General features: G+C 40.2%; 1 protein-coding gene across 7 annotated transcripts in view; it reads right to left on the reverse strand.

Annotated features, from left to right (window-relative positions):
• Positions 1-23,780, reverse strand: part of TBXAS1 (thromboxane A synthase 1) — a 262,387-nt gene that overhangs the window by 69,364 nt on the left and 169,243 nt on the right. For all 7 annotated transcript variants that reach the window (XM_010410436.3, XM_010410438.4, XM_019292584.3 and 4 more), the window contains 2 exons: positions 21,510-21,658; positions 19,397-19,527 (listed from right to left, as the gene is read on the reverse strand). In XM_010410436.3, the coding sequence (XP_010408738.3) occupies positions 19,397-19,527; positions 21,510-21,658 (280 nt within the window). The remainder of the gene's footprint in view (positions 1-19,396; positions 19,528-21,509; positions 21,659-23,780) is intronic.

A 23,780-nucleotide genomic window follows, 5' to 3' on the forward strand; every position in this document is an offset into this window, starting at 1 on the left:
ACTGGAGCATCCTGTAGCTTGAAAGGTGTAACATTTGCTATGGTTCTGCATCCATCCTTCTCTAGCTGTGAATTTTCTTGTAAACAAACCCATTGCCCTCTGAGGGTTTGCTGTTCCCAGTCATGAGCTGTTAGACGAGCCTGGTCTTATATTTAGACAACACACTCTCTGGAGACCCTGTAAGATGTTTTTCCAGCCTTAAACAAAATCAGGTCCTGGCCTTATACAAAGCATCGGGTTATTGCTGCGATAGCAAAGTTATAATCATAATGACTAGTGAATAAAATTTCATTCATGAGAATTTTTGCTGAAAGCAAACTTAATGAATACTAGCACAAGTGGATATTCCCAGGAATGTGCTCTGAAATGCCTCTGTGGCCATTTTGAGGAGCTCTTTTTATTACTCACGTAATATATTTGGTTAGGAATTTAAAAGCTTGTCTTGTTGCAGAATCTGTTTTTAAGGTCATCCTATCCAGAAGCAACCGGATACTGGATATCTGTGCCATGTAATTTGCTCACAGGTGAGCAGGGGTTGCTAAGAGCAATGGCCTCATAAACAAACCTTGCAAAAACAACATTCATTTGCAAAAACTACTTGAATAATAGTAGGGGGAAAAAAAAGCATAACATTAGGGAGAAGCAAGCTTTTTTCTGAGATAATTCTGCACGGTGGAAGGAGCGATATTTCAGCAAAGCTTCTCTTCCTTATGCTTCATTCTACTTCACTTTAGGCATCAGTATAGAGTGCTACATAAAAAATCGTTGTCAACCCAAGCGAGAGAAGAGATTTCCAGGGTTATAACAAGTCATAATGAAACATATTTTTTTCCGCACCATCAGGATGGAAAAATTGCTCTGATTCCAAAACCTAACAATGGCAATAGAGGCAAATACTAGCATAAACCCAATTACAACTGGATTGTTAAGTGCTAGAAATAAGGAAAAGGCATCTCATGAAAATTCACGGGGGGTGGGGGGGTGTTTGTCCACTTTGGCTGACAGCAGAAGGAAAAAAAAAATTTTAAAAAGGCATTTTTTTCAGTTTGACAACAGACCAAGTACTTACAGTGCCACTGCACAAAAACATTCTTTGGTCATCACATCCAGCTGCTGGCTTCCTTTTTCCATCAGGGACATTTGTTTGATTTCCCTCACAAAAAGCAGAAGCCCATAATAGCCTCCATCCTGTCCTCTGACACTTGCATAGTTATGTTACAATGGCCTCAGAAAAATTCCTGCCACAAAAGAATGGCGTGCTAATGCGATGGACTCTCGATTTGCCCCTGTACAACACAGAGCCTGTCATTAAGCCAATGATAATTGAATGGAAAGCTACAATTTGAAAAAAAAAAAAAAATCATTTGAATGCAGTGTGGGACAGGGTGAATGTCTAACTTGGGGTGACACAGACATCCCCTTTGAAATATATAATAAGACAAGCCCCGCTTACAGCTTCCCCAAGATAGACACCTTGCAATATATTTCCTGACACCGGTGTTCTGGGCCGTATCATTCCTCTCATTAGTCTCCTTAAACATCACCTGGCCATGCAGAGGAATCGCTCTGCACAGAGGCATAACAAGAGATGTGCTCCGTGCTGGAAGGATAGATGTGCGCGGTGCTGGGGAAGGCCAGGCCGCCAGAATCCACCTCCCCTCCTCAAATCATGGCTTGCAAGTTTTGCAGCTGTCAGAAGATGAGAGCTGTACTGCTCACAGGAGAGATTCAGCGTGACTTTTCTCACAGGAGGCCAGGGTCTTGGGGGGCAGGAGATGTCTCCAGCTCTCTCCATCCTAAACAGGGAGCTGTGTTTTCATACCTAAGACCGACATGCCAGCTGACCTTCTAGCAAATTCACCATGCTTTGGGGATCCAGGGGACCCTTGGGTCATGCTTTTGGTAGAGAGATTAAGCTGTTCAACTTCTATGCAAGCTGAAGTAAAAAAATTACTTAAGGAAAACTACCAAATATATCTCAGTTACAATTTTAGTTCTTAATGCTTTGATTTCAGTCATGTTTTCTGCAAATTACGCTCAAATTTTGCACCAGTCTGATAGTTCACATCTGCATTTTGAGTTCAAAAGAGCCCAGAAACACAAAAATCTACCTTATGATGAATCAAGGAATCAAAATAAATGACTTAATTGGTCAGTAGTCTGTAAAGCACTTGCTGTGGTGTGAAAGTATTACAAATGTGATGCTGCTAACATAATACCATTCCCAATAAACTGTACAGACCCTCCTGGTCTTTCTCAAATGATCTGATGGAAACTCAAAAAAGATAGATTTCAGAATCCTTATCTAGCAGGTAGAAAGCTCACATCTCATATTATTTCAGCAAACTTGTACAAACACTGCTCTATCAATGTATATCCAGGAAGCTTTTTATAAGCTTGATTTGGCAACCCTTATTTCAGGTAAGACAAACCTGCATCACCACGAAGTTATCAGTAAAGCACTGCAGCAGCTACCCAGATCCTTTTGAAAAGGAAGCACAAAATGGAGCCCCACTAAAACTATCATTTTGCCAAACTTTTTTGAAAGGATCAAATTCAACCTCTAACACTTGCAGGTTTGATTTGGTTTCTCAGTGAAATCACAAAAAAACCCAGTTTCTCTGCTAATACATCTAAGTCCAAAACATTTCAGAGAGAATGTCCTTTTGCCTTGTGCTTGAACATGGAAGCTGTAATCAACTGAGAGGCCCACAAATTTGCGTGTCTGAAGGTTGAGGACAAGGTGCTCTCAGAGGTGATGCTCAGCTCTGGAAGGACCTGGATTCTGTTGGACTGCAGGGTATGGCCATTGCTCAAGAGTGGCCAGCAGACTTTTCAGTCTGGCAGATAAAACCCTTTTGTTTGCATTTGCTAATAGCAGCAGAAGAAAACACTGCAATAATTTTATTGTGAATGGGCTGAGTGTCTGAAGGCAGGCAGGTCTTACAAAGTGATATAACTTGCATTAAAAAAATTACTAAATTTAAAGCAAAAAAGAAAAACTCACTGAGTGCTGATTTGCAAGGTGGAGCAGCCTTTTGCCAGCCTGATCTGATTTTAATATTTATAATAAAACCCCAGATTGAGAAGATTTTGTGTAACTTTGGACTGGATATTTTCGTATCTTACCATCACTAACCTTGCATGCAAACTGCTGACCATAGTTCACATCTATAAGAGAACCCTGTGAGTATTCAATAACGTTGCATTTGATGTCAGAAGCCACAGCAATGCCTTTGCTTGCTACTTGAAAGAAAAGTGTCCCTACAATAATGTTGCTAAAGGCAAAATGAAAGCTGCCCCCAGGAAGGGCAGGTAAGTCAGCAAATAGATGAAGGCACCTGACAAGAGAAAGCATTAAACATGGCATCAAAACATATCTTCTCTATGTGACCAGTGTTGTTCTAAAAAATAAAAGATAAAAATAAAGCCGAGAATAAGCCTAAATTAGAAGATGATATGGGTTTTATTGGCTAAGTTTACCACTAAATCTGCATAGTGGCCAATCTGATTTACTGGTTAAAGCAGTGCCCTTCCACAGTAGCTGAGATGCTTTAGGCTGCACTCCCTTTTTTGCCTGTAAAGCACAGTTATAGCTGGTGCAGCTTCTCCATCTGTAAAATCGTAACAACAGACATCAAATCTTATAAAACACCGTGAAGAGAAGCTAATGATGATCTCAGAAAACCCTTTAAGACCTAGGATGAAAACAGATTTACACACACGCAAAGAGTTTAAGGCAAAAGCATCATCATAGAGGGGAAGGAGCCCTGGAAGGAACTCAGCAAGTTATCCGCTTCATCCCCCTGCCACAAGGCAGCATCAGCCAAACCAGCACTGACAGCTGTTTGTCTAACCTGTTCTTAAAAACCCAGCAAACCCTGACTTCCCACAGCATCCCCAGGCAGTCCACCCCAGCACTGGACCTTTTTCGTCACTGCAGAGGTTTCCCCTCCTCCAGTGAGTCACCAAAGATATTGTAAATCATTAGATTTCACCAGCTACATCCATAAAGTCTGCAACTCCACAACCTGTACGTATTTTCATATATATATATATCCAAAATCTTTAATAAAGCATGATGAGAACATAAAAATCAAACTGCTGAAAAATACAAAATTATTTTCACATAGTAGTGCCTCCATTCACAGGACAGAAGAGTGCACAGGTACTGATAGTTTCTTCTTCAAAAATTTTGCACCTTTCTGACCTTCAAAAAGCAAAGTTAAAGTAAAAGCATTAGTAGCTTACAGAGAGATGGGTAAGCCTAATTCAGCCTGAAAATAAACCTGGAGGGAATTCTTAAATCCAAGATTTTGTTAGTGACCTATCTCCCCTCCGCTTATACTGCTGCGAGTGGCACTAGAGGGCTCACATCTTGAAAGACAGCAGCCTCCTTCTCCAGATGGTCCCACAGAAACCAGGGACAAAAATAAATTTGAATTTATTTTATTTATTAATTGTTAGTGAAGGAAGAGAAAGCAATGAGCTGTTTGTAGCTGACATAATGTTAACACAGCTGTTTACAACTCTTCCAAGAGAAGACTGGTTTTAAGATCCTAGCCAAAGGCTTGACTTGGCTAAAGTGATCTGTAGGATGAAGAGATACTACAGCTATGGGTGGGAAAGAAGATACAGTCCTATTTGGTTGTTTCATTAACTGTGTGGGTCCACAGAGAAACATGCAGCTTGCCTAGAGAGCTGGAAACCCTCCCAGTGGCTCTTCAGTGTAAAATCAAGGGATTGTCTGCAGCAGGGTCCATTTACACCCCTAATGAACTGGGCCATTGTCTCTGACTCTGGGGAGTTTTCCTCCAGCACCAGGCTCAGGTATCTAAGACAAGCACTAAGTTTTTCAACATGAAATTCAGTCTAATAGCAAACAAGTGTCATGCAGGTTATGGCAGCTGCTTGGCAGCTCTGTTCAGGCCACAGCACAGCAGCATAACCAGCACAGCTCCCTCCATTGCATGCACACATGGGGAAGGCTCAGAAAGCAGCCCAAAATTCAGTGGCTACAGAGTCCCATCCAACTTTCCCAGTCTCTGCATCGTGGTGAGCAAGAGACATTGGCAGCAAATACCAGTGGACAGCAACCTCCTCATTCGTATTTGCAAAACATTTAGGATAACACCACTCTGATAATGAGTCCTGGCATTATCACAGTGCAAACAATAAATATTGGATTTGTGTGTGTGGTAGCTGAGCTTCTCCTGCCCCACACGTGTTTTGCTGCTTGAAGGGGGAGGAGTGACATTGTCAGAATACACAGTGTGGAAACACAAGGCAAGAAATAACTGAGTGATGGGGGGAAAGAACAGCTTGGTCCAGGCACTGCCACGTATGCCAGCATGTGGAACAGGCACCCATCCCCAAACCAGCAGCAAGCTGTCCACCCTACTTCACACTGTATGCATGCATCCTCTCCCAAAGCTCATCTGGCCTCCCGCTAAACCCTCTGGCACTCCTCCCCTCTGTTATTTGCACGAGCAAGGGAAGATGCAGGAAGGGAGTGTTTTAGGCTAAGTGTCTGACACCCAGAAGCTTGACCCTCTGCTGACTAAAGGCTACTGTTGCAGGCAGTCCTCTGTTCCTTTCTACTTGCCACAGATTACAATCTTATTTGCTTATATTTAATTCCTGATTAATAATAATTTCTTGTTTTAGCAGTTGTCTGACACTCAAGAAATGCACATGAATCTCATTATTTCTTTCTTACTCTTTGTTCTTCCTGCCCCATATGCTCCTTTTAATATTCTTGCAAAGCCCCACCACTCACTTTGAAGAGCCATCAGGATGTTTTGGGGCTATTCAGGGAATTTACTGCTCACATCCTGCCCTCCCTCATCTCTCCCCAGGGTTAGTTCAAGATTCTTTCTTTCTGCATCACACAACATATAGATTACATATGTTTTGAGGGAAGGAACAGCTCATTATTTGGTTTTGTGATGCCCTTAATTAATTTCAGGAAACTAAAAAACCTTTTTTTTAACTAAACTAATCATCTTTTTCAGACTGGCATAAATGGCACGTACTGCTAAAAAAAAAAAGTACAGTTAATGTTATTTTTATTCTCTAGTAACAATACGGGGGGAGAAATTGTCTTTATCACTTCTTCAAGCAACTGCTCTCCACCGCTGGTAGGCAATCCTACTGCCAGCTTATCCATTCATGATCACACCTGCACCCTACATTAGGATTTATCCCGGATTTTCAGCTATATTAAACTGGCTTTTACCTAAAGTACATAAATCACATCTATATATGACTCCCATGACTTGTGTGCGTGAACGGATACAGGTTTCTAACACAGTGGGTGAAAGCACTGGGAAGGAAAGGATTATTTTCAGCTAACCAGTGACCAATAACAAACTGTGTTATCCTCCACAGCTTCATGAATGCTCGGTTCAGTTATGGGTTTTATCCAATAGATGGCTCCTCGGTAGCAGGAAGGATTCTCCCCCTGCTCTCCTTTCCTTCACGGAGTTTCAGTATGACTTTCTAATATTTACACAGCTATTATCTTGCAAATATAGGCATTTTGTGCGCACTGATAAACACACAGAAAAAGCACGTGTGCGTGAATTAAAGAACAAAAGAAAAATTAGATGACATTTTATATACTGCCTGCCACTTTGTCCTCTGCCAGTACAGGGATGCATGAAAAATGACAGCCTGGAATGCTTCCTGAAGTAAAACTAAAAAAAATTTTAAAAATACAACTACAGAAACATTACCAGCACGCCAAATACAAGCTGTCTTTCTCCCCAAAATTATGAGGACATCTCCCACATCTTACATATCCCTGACTGAGCAATACTTAAGAAACTTAGAGGCATCATTACTACTCTGTCAACAGAAGATTTTCCACAAGAAAAAAAGAAAAAAAAAAAAATTATGATATAATGATCCAGAAGAGTTCTGTATAATTGGCAGGGTACAAGTTAACATCATCATGAGTAATGTTAGCATTTCTGAGACGGTGAAAGTGAATACATTTTTGTTGTTTTACAGAAAAACATAATTAGAATCATAACAGCAAGCCCCCAAGATACTCAGAAAAATCACATTTATCCCATACAGGCACTTGTGACTTCTCTGAATTAAAAGAGCAGTTCCCAGTCATTTCTGTCCTGAGATCTATCCTGCATCTCACTCAGATCTTGTCAAGATCCTGTCAACACCTGGCAGTAACCCCATTTTGGGATTGTAACCCTCTGGTCTGACCACATGATCAAGTGAAAACAGAACACCCACAATAAATAATAAATTGCATAGAAGCCAGACCATGGCTATTTAAAATCCCATGATTTAACACTTCAATGGGACACAAGTATAAGCCCCCTATACCTGCTGTTAGCATCTAAAATAGTATCATTCCTAAAAATAACATTTGTCCTTGAAACATTAAGCTGCTTTGAAAAGTGGGGGAAAGGTATCATTTCACGACAAATACACATATTTATATGTTTAACATTAGCATTGTAGCATGAGCACAATTACAGCCATAATAACTGTCAAGAAAAAAATAACTGTTTTATCTCTGTTCAAAGCTGAGCACAATCACCGGTCACATTTCAGCATTCCAAAAGGACTTGCCTAATTCCATGCCTCAAACCAGCTTTTTTTCTGGCGAAAACCTGGAAAATTCAAACCAACTGGCACCTTGCTCACTCCAAAATAAGCTCAGCAGCAGCATGCTTGACCATGGGCTGTGACACTGTTGCTTCCCTTTAACCCTGAGCAGACACCCCAAGCAGTCCTCTGTCCTTGATGGGCATTATGCAGAGAAACAGCACATGTAAAGGCAGCCTCATGATCTGCTGATCCCTCTTTGGCTCTTTACATGCTCAAAGACATTGCTTCTAAACTGCAAGGGGCAGATTTAAACCCTGGCCAGTCCCAATAGCGGCGAAACACCAAAGCTCCATCTTTCGACCTGTCTCTCTTTCCCAGGATGCTGCAGCCAGCAGAACTCACCCAGACCCAAAGCCAAGCCTGCAGACTTTCACCAACCTTCTCTCTTTAAGGGGCAAATATACAGGCACACCAAAAAGTCAGAGTTCACAACTGAAATACTGACAATCATTTTCACCGTGGAGCAGTTTAAAAGAGGCAGCAGTGATATTCATTAAGCTGTTAATAATGGATTGTGGCACAAAGCAATTTATCAAGTTTCCACTGTAATTAAAATCACTGAATATTCGGGCACTTGCAATGCACCTAGCTCTCCCTGCTTCTGAAGCTTTACATTTTAATGTGAATTATAGCTCCCTCTCCCCAGAGAGCTACTAAAAAGCCCATTTTAATTGGTATGTTTTTAATTGAGATTACATTATTAAAAAGTGTAAATTTCTGTTGAAGAGAGAAAGGAGGTGCTCAGCTCCCCTTTAGTCTCTGTCTCCCTTAGATATAGCTTGCTTATCCCAGCGGGAGGGAAAAATGCTGTGAAGGAAGAAGAGAAAGCCCTGAACACTCACAGGCTGTGAAGCCAGGGCAAGGCAGCATTGACTGCCATGGATGCAGGATTTTCTAGGTGGATTTTCGGGAGGGAATCACCACCATCATTCAGGCTGCTCTTAACAAAAGGCAGACAGAAAACACTATGCAGGGATTCCTGCCTTGTAGCTGGCTGACATCGAGGGCACATTTCAGCAAGCCTCTCCTCGAGGTTACCCGTGACAGACAATCTGTCGTTTTCCATAATAAGTAACGTTCTGTTAAGTAATGTTAAATTCTCCTCAAAATCCAGATACGGGGTCTAGCGAAAGCCTCCGGCTCTGCTGGCTCCAGAAGGCTGGGGGGAGGGAAGGGCAGGTGGAGAGAGGCAGCCCCTGGGGCAGCCTGGACACGGTGGCAAGAAGAGAACTGCCCCAGCAAACAAAGCTGGTTGCCTTTGTGCACGGAGACGGTCAGACTGACTCGTCATCACGTTAAAAAGCAAAGCAACTTCATGCACTTGGCACCCAAATGCTGGCCACTTAAACGGTTCTCCTGCTGGCAAGATGGACTGTCAGTGCCTCTTATAAGTAGGAGTATGGATCTGCTAAGGTAAGTAGACACAAGAGAAAAGGGAGAAATATCAAAGGAGTGCAAAGTAGATGGTAACAGCTGAGACAGATCAAGGAAAAAACCTCCAGAGATCAAAACACACCAAAAGATGGACAAGATGGTTGAACAAGAATGAAATACCATGGAACAGCTTTTTCATAACTGTTTCAGAAAAGGTCACACTGTATCGCAAAAAGGAGGCAGTGCATGGGGCTGAGAGAGGTCACTGTAGGCAAACAGAGACACAGAAAGACGAAGAGACAAATTCAAAGATCACCCACTAATACCACAGGTGCTGCAACTCCCCTTCTGGTTCTGGAAGTGACTCAGGAAGGAAGAATGGTGAACCAACAACAGACAGAAGGAAAAAAAAAAAAAACATAAAAGGATGAAATGGGAAAGACAAAACTGAAATTGTTAAAACTGACAGAGAAGGGGAAAGCTCTATTGCTGCAATGAGGTCAGTAAATCCATGATTTTTTTTTTCTATATTGAGAATTTAGATGATATGCTCTAGTTACACATGTCAGAAGAAAGCCTGTTTGTAGTGGGAAAGTGCTCAAACATGCTATTGGTCTAAACAGCAAGGTGAAATTAATACATGAAATTCCTGGTCTCAGTCAATAGGCCCCTTGCAGATTTAGATGAAGAGTATGAAAACACAAACCAAAAAAAACGACTATGTAAACAAAGATTAGATCTTATATCCCACCTTGGCATTAAAGACTCTGCTGTGCAGAAAGTTAATCTCCAGATTATTTAATTCAATACAAGATTGCTTTTGCTTGCTGGTTTGAAAACCCCACACCCAGATCACAGATGAAGCAGGAAAAGAAAGGGCTTTCAGTGACCTCAAGTAGCATCTTCTGAGAAACTTTTGGGGAGCACACTGAAAGGGTAACGTAAAGAAGAGATGAAGAACAGTAAGGGAGACAAACTACAAAAGAAAGGGAATGTGCACAACCTCAGGGTAACAATTTTCCCTTTCAGCTGAAGGGCTGACTACTGAGACCATACCATGAAGGAAAACAAATGGCAGGAAGCGGGAAAAGATAGGCTGGGCAAGATTTGCTTTATGCCAATAGGATCACAAAGGGAAACTGTGTTTCCAAGCCTATAGGAAGATGACCCTGAAAGACTGCTTAAGCTGGCTATTTTGCACAGTTGAAAGCATGCAGCAGAAAGGCCAGATTACTTACTGATTTGGCATGTATCAACAGATATATGACCACATCAGATTCAAGTCTGAGTGCTATAAAAGAAAGGCAGCTGGATGTGCTTTACTCCCTGTCCAGAAAACAGAGACCTTTTTCTCAGCCCTGAACACAACAAAGTCTCATTGGGTATGTGAAATTTCTGTGGCTTGAGCATGCACATTTCCTCAAATATATACAGTGACCCACCAGGTTGCAACAGCCCTGATTCAATTATTTTTTCTGATAAGAGTATCAGGAAAGTTGCTAACTAACCAAGGGGACAAACTTTATGTCTAAGGTCATGAAAGAGCAGCATTGAGTACTAGGTATAAAAAGTATTAAAGCCAATGCCACATCCTCCTCAAACAGATGGCCTTTCAGAAAGATTTAATCAGACACTGAAATGCATGCTGCGAATACTCATTACTAGCACAGGATCAGGCTGGGACAAGTGGCCAGCACTGACGTTATTGCCTACAGGGAATTACCACAGGCATAAACAGGATTTTCAATGTTTGAACCTCACTCTGCACAGCAAGCACAGGGTCCCTTTGTGATCATAAAGGAGAGTAAAGCAAAAAATTCATGATGAGGTGGGCGAGGTCTACATTGCAGAGGAGAAGCAAGAGACCCAGGCCCTTATAAGGAGCAACCACCTAATTTTTTTTGCTTTCTCATCTGCTGTTTTTTCGCCTGTGGTGGTCAAGCCACCACAAAACTCAGCAACAAAGGCCAGTTTTCTCTGGATGCCACCTTCAAAGCACAATGAGCTCTTGGTCACCTTATTTTAATAGACACATAAAATAGAGCTCTGACCACTTCATGCCCTTCAGCATCAAGAAGAGGAAAACCAGGATATAGCCACAACAACCAGCGCCCAGAAGAAGGAAAAAAATAAAAATAAGAGGACTTTGCATCTCTCCTTCAGTGATGGGAGTAGCTTCTTTGAAAACGGCAGGTTTGCCTTTCAATTCTTTCCTCTTTCAGTTTTTCAGATAAGTTTTACTGCAAACATTATTTGAAGAGTCCTTAAGCTATCTTTTGACCTGGATTTTCGGTAAACAGTATTTTAAGAGATTGATTTTACCATGCAAACACAATTTTTAAAAGTCACTAAAAACCTTGACATTACCAACAACTGAGCATGTGGGTTTATTTATTTTCAGTCTAGATAAAAAAGCCTTTTTTCAGCACTAAAGATCCCACCTTCTCCAATAAAAGATGTTTCTCATATGCTGTAGATTGGCAAAGCCAAATGTCCATCTTCACTTCCCACACCGGCTGGTGAAAACAGGAGGAAAATACATGCCAAAACTTATTGACAGAAGCATTTAAGTCCTTCCTCCTTTTAACTCTGAAGGCATCCTGTTGGCTTAGTGACTTCCTGCTGATTGATGCTGCTACAGGGAGCATCTGAACCTCTCCTGTTCTGCCCAGAAAGGGCCAAACCTAAAATTTTTTTGAAGGCCCTCTGAATGAGCTCCACCACACATCTCTTAGAAAGTGAAGTTAGCTTTTCCTGGTACTATCTGCAAGATCATTCTTGGCAACTGTGGATATGCAAAGACTTAACCAGGCTAATCAGCATGAACATGCTGGTGCTTCAATTTAATATCTGTCCTTTAGTACAAGTCTATGTTCTTGCAAACTAAAGCATGGTTATCACCTGTACTTGGCACTGCTGAAGCCACACCTTGAGTGCTGTGTTCAGTTCTGGGCCCCTCAGGAATGACTTGAAGGGGCTGGAGCATGTTCAGAGAAGGGCAGTAGAGCTGGGGAAGGTCTGGAGCACCAGTCTGATGAGGAGCAGCTGAGGGAGCTGGAGTTGTTTAGCCTGGAGAAAAGGAGGCTGGGGGAACATTATCACTCTCTACAACCACCTGAAAGGAGGCTGGAGTCAAGTAGGGGTTGGTCTTTTTCTCACAAGTAATATGACAGGAGGAAATGGCCTCAAGTTGTGCCAAAGGAGGTTTTGATTTGATATGAGGAAAAATTTCTTCACCAAAAGGGTGGTCAGTTGTTGGAACAGGCTGCCCAGGGAAGGGGTTCAATTACTAACCCTGGAGGTATGTAAAAGTCATGTAGATGTGGCACTTGGTGGACATGGTTTAGGGGTGGACTTGACAGGGGGTTAATGGTTGGACTAAATGATCTTAAAGGCCTTTTATAATCTAAATGATTCTGTGGTTCTATGTGAGCAGTGCTCCGAGAAGTCATGGAGATGGCTCACGTGCATGATGGCACTTCAAATCCCAGAGTGTAGCTGAGGTGGGATCTGTGAAATATGAGATAGAGACATCACTCCTGTCACCTCCAGAAGAAAAAACAGAGATACACTGCAGTGGTTGAGAAAGATCAAAAGTGAGTGGAGAGAATCACAGATGCCAGATTATGTTGTTAGGGTTGCTGCAGGGCTTGCTGGAGTGGGGCAGATAATGCATACATGATACCATCTGCCTATTCCTTGTCTAGAGTCCATGGAAGCACTCTGAGCCATAACCAAGGAAACAGTAAAATGGTGCATTAGAGCAAAGGGCGAGCAGTAGCAAGCAGACCTCCATGTGCTTGCTGGCAGCAGGTAACCAAGCAGACATTTGCTAACTTCTTGTGGCCATAGTGCTCATAAAGCCCTGGGCTCAAAGGTGTTCTGAGCTGTAGAACTGGGATAGATGCAGCACTAATGCAAAACTCTTCCTGCACACCTTGGGGAGGCAAGAAAGACACTGCTCTTGTTACTTATTCCGTCCTTGGTCTCTTTTGAGCAGAGAGACTGCAGAGCTGCATTTCATGATGAAAGAACCTCAGCCAGACACCTCAGCCCAGGCCTGAAACCCAAAGATCACATTTGCTAAGTCTCCAGTTCCTCCTTGGAAAGACAACAACGGGGTGAGCAAGAGATTTCAGCTGGTGCCCAGAAGTAATAAGGATTTTAAGTTCATTTCCATTCAAGGTTTTGTAGCTTTGTTATGTTTAAATACCCAGTTCATAAATCCCAAGAAAGTTATAAAACTCATTACTCATTACTCTTTAAGAAAAATAAATTAAATAAATAATTTTTTAAAAAATATTAATCAAATGGGGGAAGGAACACAATTTAAACCACAAGCAAATGGCTTGACTTTTAAAAGAAGGTGAATAACTAAAATGCTTTTTAATATAATGCTCCTCATTCTTTTCGTCACTGTGTGCTGCCCAAGCACAGATACCAGATTTAATGTTCAAAAGGTTTTTAACATATTCTAGAGCAATTATACCATTCTGCTAAAAGCAGCAGGAATTGAGGTTTGAGAGTTGTGTTCAACTCCATATTTAGCCCAAATTTCCTCTATATCTTTAAGACACACATTTACCTTTCTGGAAAGTCCACACTTCCACCTGACAAAGGCAGTGTGTAATGGGATGATCAAATTGTGAGAACAGCACAGCAGAACAGAATCACAGCATCCCTCCAACAGACTTAGAAAAACAAAAGGATCAGACTGCTCCTTTGTTTTACTGACTTATATTAATCAATAAAAACAGATTATTTAATATTGCCATATAGTGTGTAACCTTAAATGGACACCACCTTCTTCTTAACAGAAACAAATTTTGCCTGTTTTTCTACAAAGATAAGAATACTGCACACTATTAGGTGTCTAATCCTCCCATCTGCTGTTTCCGTAGAAAAATATTTACTTTTTAACATCTGTACTGCGTTTACACAGTTCAAACACACACATAGCTCCTGGAATGTACATAGTATTTAGCAAATTTTTAACTAAGTTTTCTTTGTAATTGTATAGTTTTCCCTTGACAAGGAGAGGATCAGACTTTTTCAGGAGGATTACCTCTGCTCAACTCATTTCAAGCAGCTCTTGAATAAAATAGTTCATTAGTTCATGAAAAGGAAGGACTCCAGGGAACTACTGGGGAAGGAAGAGAAAAGAAGAGAGTGTCACAGTAATTAGGTTTTCAGACTGTCGCTTATCCTCCAGAATGCAGGTACACACACACACGTCCCTCTTCCCCTTAGGGGAGATCATTGCATGTTTTTCCCTGGGAATCAGTGTTCAGAGATTAAAGTTCTAACCTGGCCATAATTTCCCAGAAAGATATTAAAAGATACCCCTTCTTTATCGCGCATTTCTGTTGCGATAGTCCATAGAGCATGAGAAGTCCACCCCCCCCGCCCCCACCCCTCGTCCTTGCAAGTATTCAAATACCTTAGTTTCAGAGTTAGTCAAAATTCAGTTTTCTGACCTTTTTAGGCTCCTATGGCTGATGCTGATAAAGCAAAGGACTTCCACTCACCAGGAATGTCTCATGCCTGCCCAGGTGTACAGGCAGTCTGGGAAAAGCAGAGCCACTGACTGTAGCTTCCGGTGATCAGGGAAAAGACTGGCCAGGATGGCAAGCAGGGAAAACTGGAGGGGGCTGCAACTTGATCAGAGGACAGCCTCTTTTGATCTATACCTGGGCACAGTAGACTACAGAGCATCCCAAAGCCACACCAATTAAAAGGGGGCCAGATCATCACCAGGACTGACAACGCTGTACAGTTTCTGTGTGGCTTTACACCATGGGGCTCAGTGGGAAGCACGGCTCACAGCCTTCAGACTCTTCTCCTGTTGTTCTTTCTGTCTGCTCTGCATTTGCATTAAAAGCACTCAAGTAGTCCATAGGTCTGCAGCCAGACTGACTGAACTGCAAACTGAAATGCCAATGAATAGTTCTGGTGATACTTGCCTGTGCTTTGCCACCCTCTCATTCCAAATTGACTTGAAACCACCAGGAAGCAGCTGATGGTCATCAGAAACATCATCAGATCACTACCGGCCTGGCATGGATCTGTGACCTTGAATTACGCATTCAGAGCAGATAGTATGACTGGAAAAATCAGACAGTGTCAGAAGAATGTGTTGAAGCCTCTATGAATTCTCCAATTCTCCTTGTTAAAGGATGTGTATTTTCAATAGTGGATTCTCCCACAGATCTGTGGTGGTTTTCCAAAAACAGTATTTTACAATAGCCTTAAATTGTTACATTACAATTGTTGTTATTACTATGGATTACAAATGAAACTCTGGACTTTAATCTGCTGACAGCAGGCTTAGTTTCAACCCACAGTTTTAGAAAGGAGTCTTAGTTTTGAGCACTATGAAAGACTCCATCTAGACATCATAATTTAAAAGAAACTAGTAGGTTAAGAAGTGAGCTATAACATGATATAAAAATAGCTTTAACATGAAAAAGATTTGCATATCAGATTATTAAATGAAAATCTATCAAAGTATCATTTATTGAAGTAAACGACTAGTCTATCTGCCCTGTCTTTGGAAACATTTTGCCTCAGGGAAAAATTTAAACCTGGGCAGATAATCAGGATAAAGTATTTGAACACTTAAATCTTGCTGGAGTCTTTAAAGTAGGTGTTAAGTGGTGCATTAAATTTGTGCTGTTTCTTCTGAGCAGGGTAAATTTGCTCTTCTGTAAATAGTGGGAAAAGCCTTTTACAATAATTTGAATCTATGAATAAATGTAATATATTAAAATTTCTAAAGTACAACCATTAAATGTTTTTGTACATAAGCCAAATGAGTGGAATATCCAGGACCAAAATTATTCAAGTGACCACAGAAAGATAATATATAATTAAAATGACATCTGCACCACTAACCGATGGGATGAGAGAAAGTGACATCACAGATCTCATATAAGCTGCAAGCGTATTATTAGATCTAAACCTGGCTGTAAAATTACTATCTACCCATGGGATTATCTTTAGGCATTCAGAAGCATTGTTTCATTTACTGATAGAACAGGGATGATAACAGGCTGACTTTGCTTGTCACATTGTTTTTTGGCCTTTCTTTATTCTTTGTTCACATTAGCTGCAGATGAGAGGAAGACAAGCTTCAGCTGAATCACTGTCGTGGAGCTTTTCATTGTTTTACAGTTTGTTCCAAAGGCTTTTTTTATCCTCCCCACCCCCTCCCCTCAAGAAAAGAACCCAAAAGCATTTTTAATGGTGATAAAATCAATGGGGAGTAAAAGATGCACACAATGTAACATCTAGGAATGTGGCAAACTAAGGAATACCCATTGGCCTAATGCACCTCAGGGAGACCATAAGACTTTGCTTATAGCTCTCATTATTAGCACAAAGAACCAGTGGCTGCTAGTTATATCTTGGCCTTATTAAAATTCAGTGCCAAAACTCCAACTGGTTTCAGTGGGTACATTTCATCATTTGAGACCTAGGACAGAGGACATAATTCTCCTTCACATGCACAGCTATCTGGGGCACCTAATCTCTAAAGATTTAATTTCTGCATTAAATTGAAAAAAATTGCATTTTGTTCTGCTTCACACACCATTTTTATGTCTCCAGGAAATATTAGTTGCCTATATTTGTAACAAGACTCATGTACCACCAACCTAAAATAGTCAAAATTCTAAGAGCATGTAACAAGACAGGCAGTGAAAAGGGGAAAAAAGAAAGCTCCAAACTTTCCAGTCACTTTTGAACAACAATGATACTGAACTGCAAAGGGGACTTAATTTGCCCTCAGAAATCTGGCCCTAAGTGTCTAAATCCCAGCACCTGAAATAGTTCCTACATGCCAATTTTGCAAACTAGGCAAAAGTTCAGGAGCAGACGGGTCCACAGGCAGTCATGGAGCTGTACACACACTGCTAAGGCAAACATGGACCTTGCACTTTCCTCCACGTTGTCCTGGTGTTGGGCAGCTACTGCCATGTGTTATCTCTTACAGCACCTCCAATATCCCTTCCAATAGAACCTTAAGCCTCTGGTCCATCAACCACTGTAACCTGCAAACAGGCTGCATTATGCAGATTTCTGCCTCCTGATCTTGTCACTACAATCTTGCTTTTCTTTGTGCTGTCCCCTGTTTAAGGGAGGGACCAGCTCTAGCACAGTGAAGAAGCCCATGATCGATCCCCTCAGTGCTACTGCCATAGAAACACATAGCATTTTATTAGTCATGGTTAATACAACAAAACTTTTAATCCACATTATGTTGTTTTGTTGTCCCTTTTATCCTTTGATAATTGATACACAGAATAGACTTTCCATGCAGCCCCCTTTGGCATAAATCTTTGATTTAAAAATCAAAGCCACATCTGTATGCCATTAAAAGTTCACACTGGACCTGTGCAGTAGAAATGAGGTGCCTGCAAGCAGTTTATACACATCATCACTGTCAGAAAATCTTCCTGCAGCACTCAGCCTGGGCCAGGAACCATGTTTATGAATCACGAGTTGTTTTGGCCAGTCAGTGGTGCTTACCATCTTTTGATGTAAAGAAAAACAAAGACTGATGAAGGTGGGCTGAAGGAACAACAAGCAGCATGTAGTGATAAACTGCAACAAATGGAGAAGTGAGACATCACTGCAGAAAAAGTCAAAGAGCAGTGATATCTTCAAATGTAAATTTTATTTTTAAATGTGTCCTGGAAGTAATGTAGAGTAAACTAAAATCCATTTTATCCTGAAAAGTGGCAGCTGTGGGGCAAAGCTCTGAGAGTAAGTAGGGAAGATCCATTCTCACCTGTGCTGTTAACTCCATCAGCATTTCTCTTCATCTCAGAGTGATAAGAAACATCTCTTACACTTCAATATTAACAGCTTCCTTCGTGTGTATGTTGTGTGTTTCATGTCAATTGTTATGTAAAAATTTGTCTCAGTTACCTTAAAAATAGAATTCTCACCGATATTCTTTGTTTCTCACTACACATCCATATTCCTTCATGAGAAGAAATGAAATGAAACTTTGTGCAATAAAAGGAAATTAAGTGAAATGAAAAAAAAATGAAATAAAAATGAAGAAAAATGAAAGGAAACCTAAAGGAATGAAATTAAATGAAATCTCAAGATTTCATTTCCTTTCATGAAATGAACTTCCATTTCATGAAAGGAAATGAAATGAAAAATCAAATAATAAAATTAAATGAAATTAAACATTATGGAATAAAGGGAAATTAAATGAAAATTTTAAAAAAACAAAATAAAAAAGTGAAAAGAAATTAAATGAAACAATGAAATTAAATGAAATCTTGGGATTTCATGTCATAAATGAAAATGAAATGAAAAGTCAAGGAATGAAATGAGATTAAATTTAATGGAATGAATTGAAATGAAGTGAAATGAAATGGAATGAAAGGAAATTAAAAGAAACGTAACAAAATGGAATTAGATGAAATCTCCAGATTTCATTTCCTTTCACAAAATGAGTTTTCATATCGTGAAAGGAAATGAAATGCCAAATCAAAGAATTAAATTAAATTAAAAAACTGAAATTAAAAAATGAAATTTTATGAAATATAACAAAATGAAATAAAATGAAATCTTGGGATTTCATTTCATGAAAGGAATGAAATGAGAAGTCAAGGAATGAAATGAAACGAAATTAAACTTAATGAAAAGAAAGGAAAAGAAAGGAAAAATGAAATAAAAGAAATCTTAGGATTTCATTTCCTTTCATGCTTGTCTTTTTGGACAAAAGAAGAACTTCTGTATCATAGAACCAAAGCAGAGGCCTACGTTCCAAATGCTTCATATACCAAAAACAGAGACTTTTATAAAAATGTATGTGCCTTCACATACTTCATAAAACAAGAGTGATTAAAAACAAACACAAAAAACCCCCTCAGAGTGCCTTATGTCCAAACAAAAGAGGCAACAAATGATTTGCTAACCATGGGTATCCATTTGTTTCCATACTTCAGGTGGTATTTCCTACCTTTCTAGTTAGCCATCTCAACATCAAGTGACTGCTCTAACCAGATGCTCAGGTTCTTTCCATGTTCCAAAGCAGCAGAAACTGTCACAGGACTATATAACACCCGCCTCAGCTTTTAGGGAATGACTGAGTTGAAACACTCAGTGAGGGCTCCTTTTCCTCTGGTCCTTAAGTGAAAGTAGTGCAGACATGACACCTGACTCAAAGATGTGAAAAAAATTCCACTGGCTGAATCCTTCCCTCTGGGTCTGGAAACGAAGCTGAAAAGTCATCCCAGATGTAACTTTTCTGCATCCTTACTCCAAGAGAAGCAATATTGGAATGAAACTGAGGCTTATGCCACTTCCAGTTCTTCCTCAAAATATTTACTTATCCATATATTTATCACAGAAGTAGCCTTACCTCAGCTGCATCTTGCTGGTGTCTGTAGACAATTGCATTTTTTATGGTTTGGATAAAAAATCCATTCAGTTCCTTTTGTTTCTTGTTGGGAAAAATACGTAGCAATGGGATCATTATGAATGGGAAAGAAACTGTAAGAGATTTTAAAGTAGAAAGCGGTGAATCAGACTGTGCAGGCATAAAATAGTCCGCCCCACTCTTCCTTAATATTATAAAACTTATCAAGTGGGATGTGTTCCTTTTATGAAAACTGATTTTTCTTCTTTTCCTCTCCCTTTACCAACCTATGGGGGTGGAAGAAAAAAGGATTTCCTTTTAGAAATGTCCTGCTGGCCCGGACTCTCTTGCCAGACAAATGCCTTCCAAGCTTGTTTCCACAATGCTTCAGGATTTTGGTTCAGCTTTTTGATGTCATGGAGCCACCACAACAAAGGGGAGCGTTGTTTCCCCTGCCTACTCAGACAATTATATAGGGAAGGTGGGGGATCTTGAACTGGCCTAGCAGCTTATGGCACCAACCCATGAAACAGTGTAGTTTCCATTCTTGTTTACAGTTCTCCAGTATTAGGGACCTATAAGAAGGATGGGGCTCTTTAGCAGGGCCTCTTGCAGTAGGACAAAGGCTATTGGGTTTAAACTAAAAGAGGGCCAATTCAGATTAGATATAAGGAAGACGTTTTGTACAATGAAGCTTGTAAAACATTGGTACAGGTTGCCCATAGAGGTGGTGGATGCCCCATCCCCAGAAACATTCGAGGTCAGGATGGACCGGGCTCTGAGCAAACTGACCTCGTTGAAGACATCCCTGCTTATCGTAGGGGATTGGACTAGATGACTTTTAAAGGTCTCTTCTAACACAGACTATTCTATGATTCTATTTATTTTGCTTCTCTAAACAGGCCACAGACTCTGGAAGTGGGATGTTATCACAAGGATGGTCTCCAGTCCATGACTTTTATAGTCACGACCTAGGAGCCTGAGTGAAGTCTTACATCCTAATAAACCCCTCGTTAACTTATGAGCAACTTAAGACTAACAAACTAATCATTGGAAAAACCTTGTTCTGCCAACAGAGCAGATACATTGTGGGAATTCTCGCCACATTAATGAGCGAGCAGAAAGAGATGAATCAAGGAATCCAACTCCAAACACTACAGAAACTTTTTCTAATGAAGGACATGTTCTTAGATGTATAGGGGCACATTTCTGTCCCATTAAGAAATTGGTCACAAATCACATTTTGCAATCAGGTTAACGTTAACCCCAGGGCAATTTGGATACACAACTCCAGAAGGAAACAGTTGATGCACTGCGCATACAGGTGCAATCTGTAATGCCAGCAGGATCAGATGGGCACAGGAAACTTTGCCACTGTGCCACCTGATATTACTGCGTGCAGGTCTAGATAACAAGATGATAAAACCTCAAAAGCCTTGATTATGCTGTGGCTTCCTCAGCTGTGATTCTTACTGCCCTTGAATTAACAAGACCATCACCACCACGAAGCCTTAGCTTGTGTGCCCTAGAACTACGTGGCTTTATACTCCACTCGTGCATTGCCTATTTATTCACCTAAAATAAATGCATTCTCTTCATGACACTCGTGATCTTTATCCTTTAGAGCCATCAACCAGGCTGTGCCTGCTGTTCAAAAAAAGAATTGGGAGTACTTTACACAATCTCTTTATGCTCTTCCACCTCTTTTCTTTAGTGGGTTGTTAATGGATGGAATTTCAGTCTCTACTAAGCAAACCAAGTGCACAGAAACTTTACACTTAAGTTCCGAAGGGCAGTTACTCTGTTTTAGTCAGAAGTGTATTAAAACAAGTACTGTAGAAATGGCAGAACCCAGAAACTTTCCTCTCAAATGAACCTGGAGCATTGTGTTCCTGGACTCTCAGTTTCTGGAGTAAGTTTCATTAATGGTGACAAGACCTGTAGAACATATGGTGGAACTCTCAAGGGTACAATTGGCCTGTAGGTTGCATTCTGAACACCTCTGAAATAATCTTGGCTATAAAACTTCCTGCTCCGGCTTCAGCATGTTTTGCAATTTGAGGATGACTTTTAGGAAATTACCACAAGAAAGTAGACAAATGTGGACTATACTCACGGATTAGAATGAGAAGAGGCTTAAACAAAGACATTTCGAAGAATGTTCTGCAATTCTTAACAAAGGGGTCATCAGGATTCTTCTGAGAATCCACCTCAGTACCAAAAGCTACGCTACCAACGACATCCAAGGTAAAGCAGTTGTAACACCTGCATTAAATTGAAGAATGATAAATAATTATCTACAAGTCACATATCCATTACTATCTTGCTTCTATGAACATCACATAGCATTAATTTTTGCCACTGAGTTTCCTTTTGGTTTTAGATTTGAGTTTTGCCAACAAGAGATGTTTCCATCATTCTGAAAAATGCTGATGCTTGATAATGATCACCTTCTCTACACCTACAATGCGATGTATTTTCATATAGCTCAACGAATCCACTAAAAATTTATTAAAAACAATTAAATTTATTATGATCTAGAAATCAAATGCAACATGTCAGAGATTCATGAGCATTTTCTTAGTATGCATCCTAATAAATGAGATCACTCCTTTCTCATTTTAAACTGCAAAAACCACACCTACTACCTGTCCAGTCTAAACTCTCAGACACAAGAGGTGCTTAAGGATTTCCTTCTTCTTCTTCATACCTCCTTTGTAATGTAACTCTGTGGATAAAACCAAGAGGAACTGACACTATGTGAAATCTGTATCTCTGCAGAGGAGCAGTCAGTTCTTTGGGAACTACAAAAGGTCTGTGGACCACAATTTAGAAACTTCAGAATTTACTGAATCACTCCCTGCATATCTGACCATCTATCCAGTTGTCTTACCATCTTTATTTTCCTAGTGAGCTTTAGCAGCTCTATTAAGTTTTGAGATAAGTGGACCAAGAATGTAAAATATCCTTGGAATTTGATTCTTCTGATCTGTGGTAAAATAAGCAATGACTGTACTTCCACGATCCTTACAAAAGGCTAATATCAATCTCTGGTGTTTTAACCTGAGTGAGCATGTATGAAGAGAAGAACAGGAGTCAGGCCCATTATATCCTGCATATATTATGTGAATCAGTATTTCTAAATATGATCTTTGTGAGCTGTCATTTTGATCACACCAGAGCAGATTTGAAAGATAACAACAATACTGCAAAGCTAAGTAACTTCTTTTGGTCTTCAACTCTTACACACACACACACAAAAAAAAAAAGCATTATTAGAAGTTAAAATGTTAAAAGAGAGAGCATTCCTATAAAACAATAATATCAGAAGGACTCAATCATCTACCTCTCAAAGGTACGGAAAAAAAACCCCTTAAAAACTAAACCTCGAGTTGTTGGCAAAACACAAAATGGCTAAAGACAACTGAGGTCACAGGAGGTTACAGCTAGGGTCTTTACATCCAAAAAACCAGCTCCCACAGCAATTTTGTGAAACTCTAGTAGAACGAAAATCACATTTATAAATACGTCAAACCTGCTGAAATGGTAGCATGGTAAAAAAACAACTGGAAGATCATGTTCTGAGATGGTCAACATCATTCATTTATACTTTCAAAAGGTCTCTTCCGAAGTGTCTCTTGAGAGGTGAAACCCTATAATGGATTAATAGCTAAAAGCCCAGTCAAAGACAAAGGACAAATGGAAAAAGGGAAAAGACTGGAAGGACTGGAAAGGTCAATTTTCATCCCAGCACTAGGCTAGTATAATGTATCTTGAGGTTTCATAGCATCTCTTCAGCCATTTAATAAAGCGATCTCTGTGCGCACACACACTTGCACGTGCACATGTACCTGAAAAAAGATTAATAAATTGTGGCTAAATATCCATTTCTTCTGATGAAACAATATTATTTATGCTGCTGCAGTTTGGGGAAAATCATGAAGAACTTCAGAGGGTGCTGACCAACCCAGCAGATGAAGTGTAAGAAAAATGAAGCAAAAATAGTGCCCGTTAGAAAGGATGCATTTGAACTACCACCCAGGGTCTTAGAGGAAATGCATCTACTCAGAGAAGGGACTAGATAGTGTTGTGAGCAGTTCAGTGAAGACCTCTGATGAAAGAGCAACAAAAAAGATAATAGGATATTAAATGCATAACAAATGAGAGAAAGCAGAATATGGAAAATATTAAAATGTCATTTTATAAATCAATGGTGCATTTTCATCTGGAGTACTGATGCCATTATTTCACAAAAAGATAGCGTGCCGTGAGAGGGTGTTATGAAGAATGTGGTGAGAATGATTAAGTGCTCAAAAAAACCTCATATATAAAAAAAAGCAAAAGGGTGAAGGACTAGATATATTTGATACTAGATCAATTCTTGTGT

The sequence above is a fragment of the Corvus cornix genome, chromosome 1A, assembly GCF_000738735.6.
Source record: "Corvus cornix cornix isolate S_Up_H32 chromosome 1A, ASM73873v5, whole genome shotgun sequence".
Classification (NCBI taxonomy): Eukaryota; Metazoa; Chordata; class Aves; order Passeriformes; family Corvidae; genus Corvus; species Corvus cornix.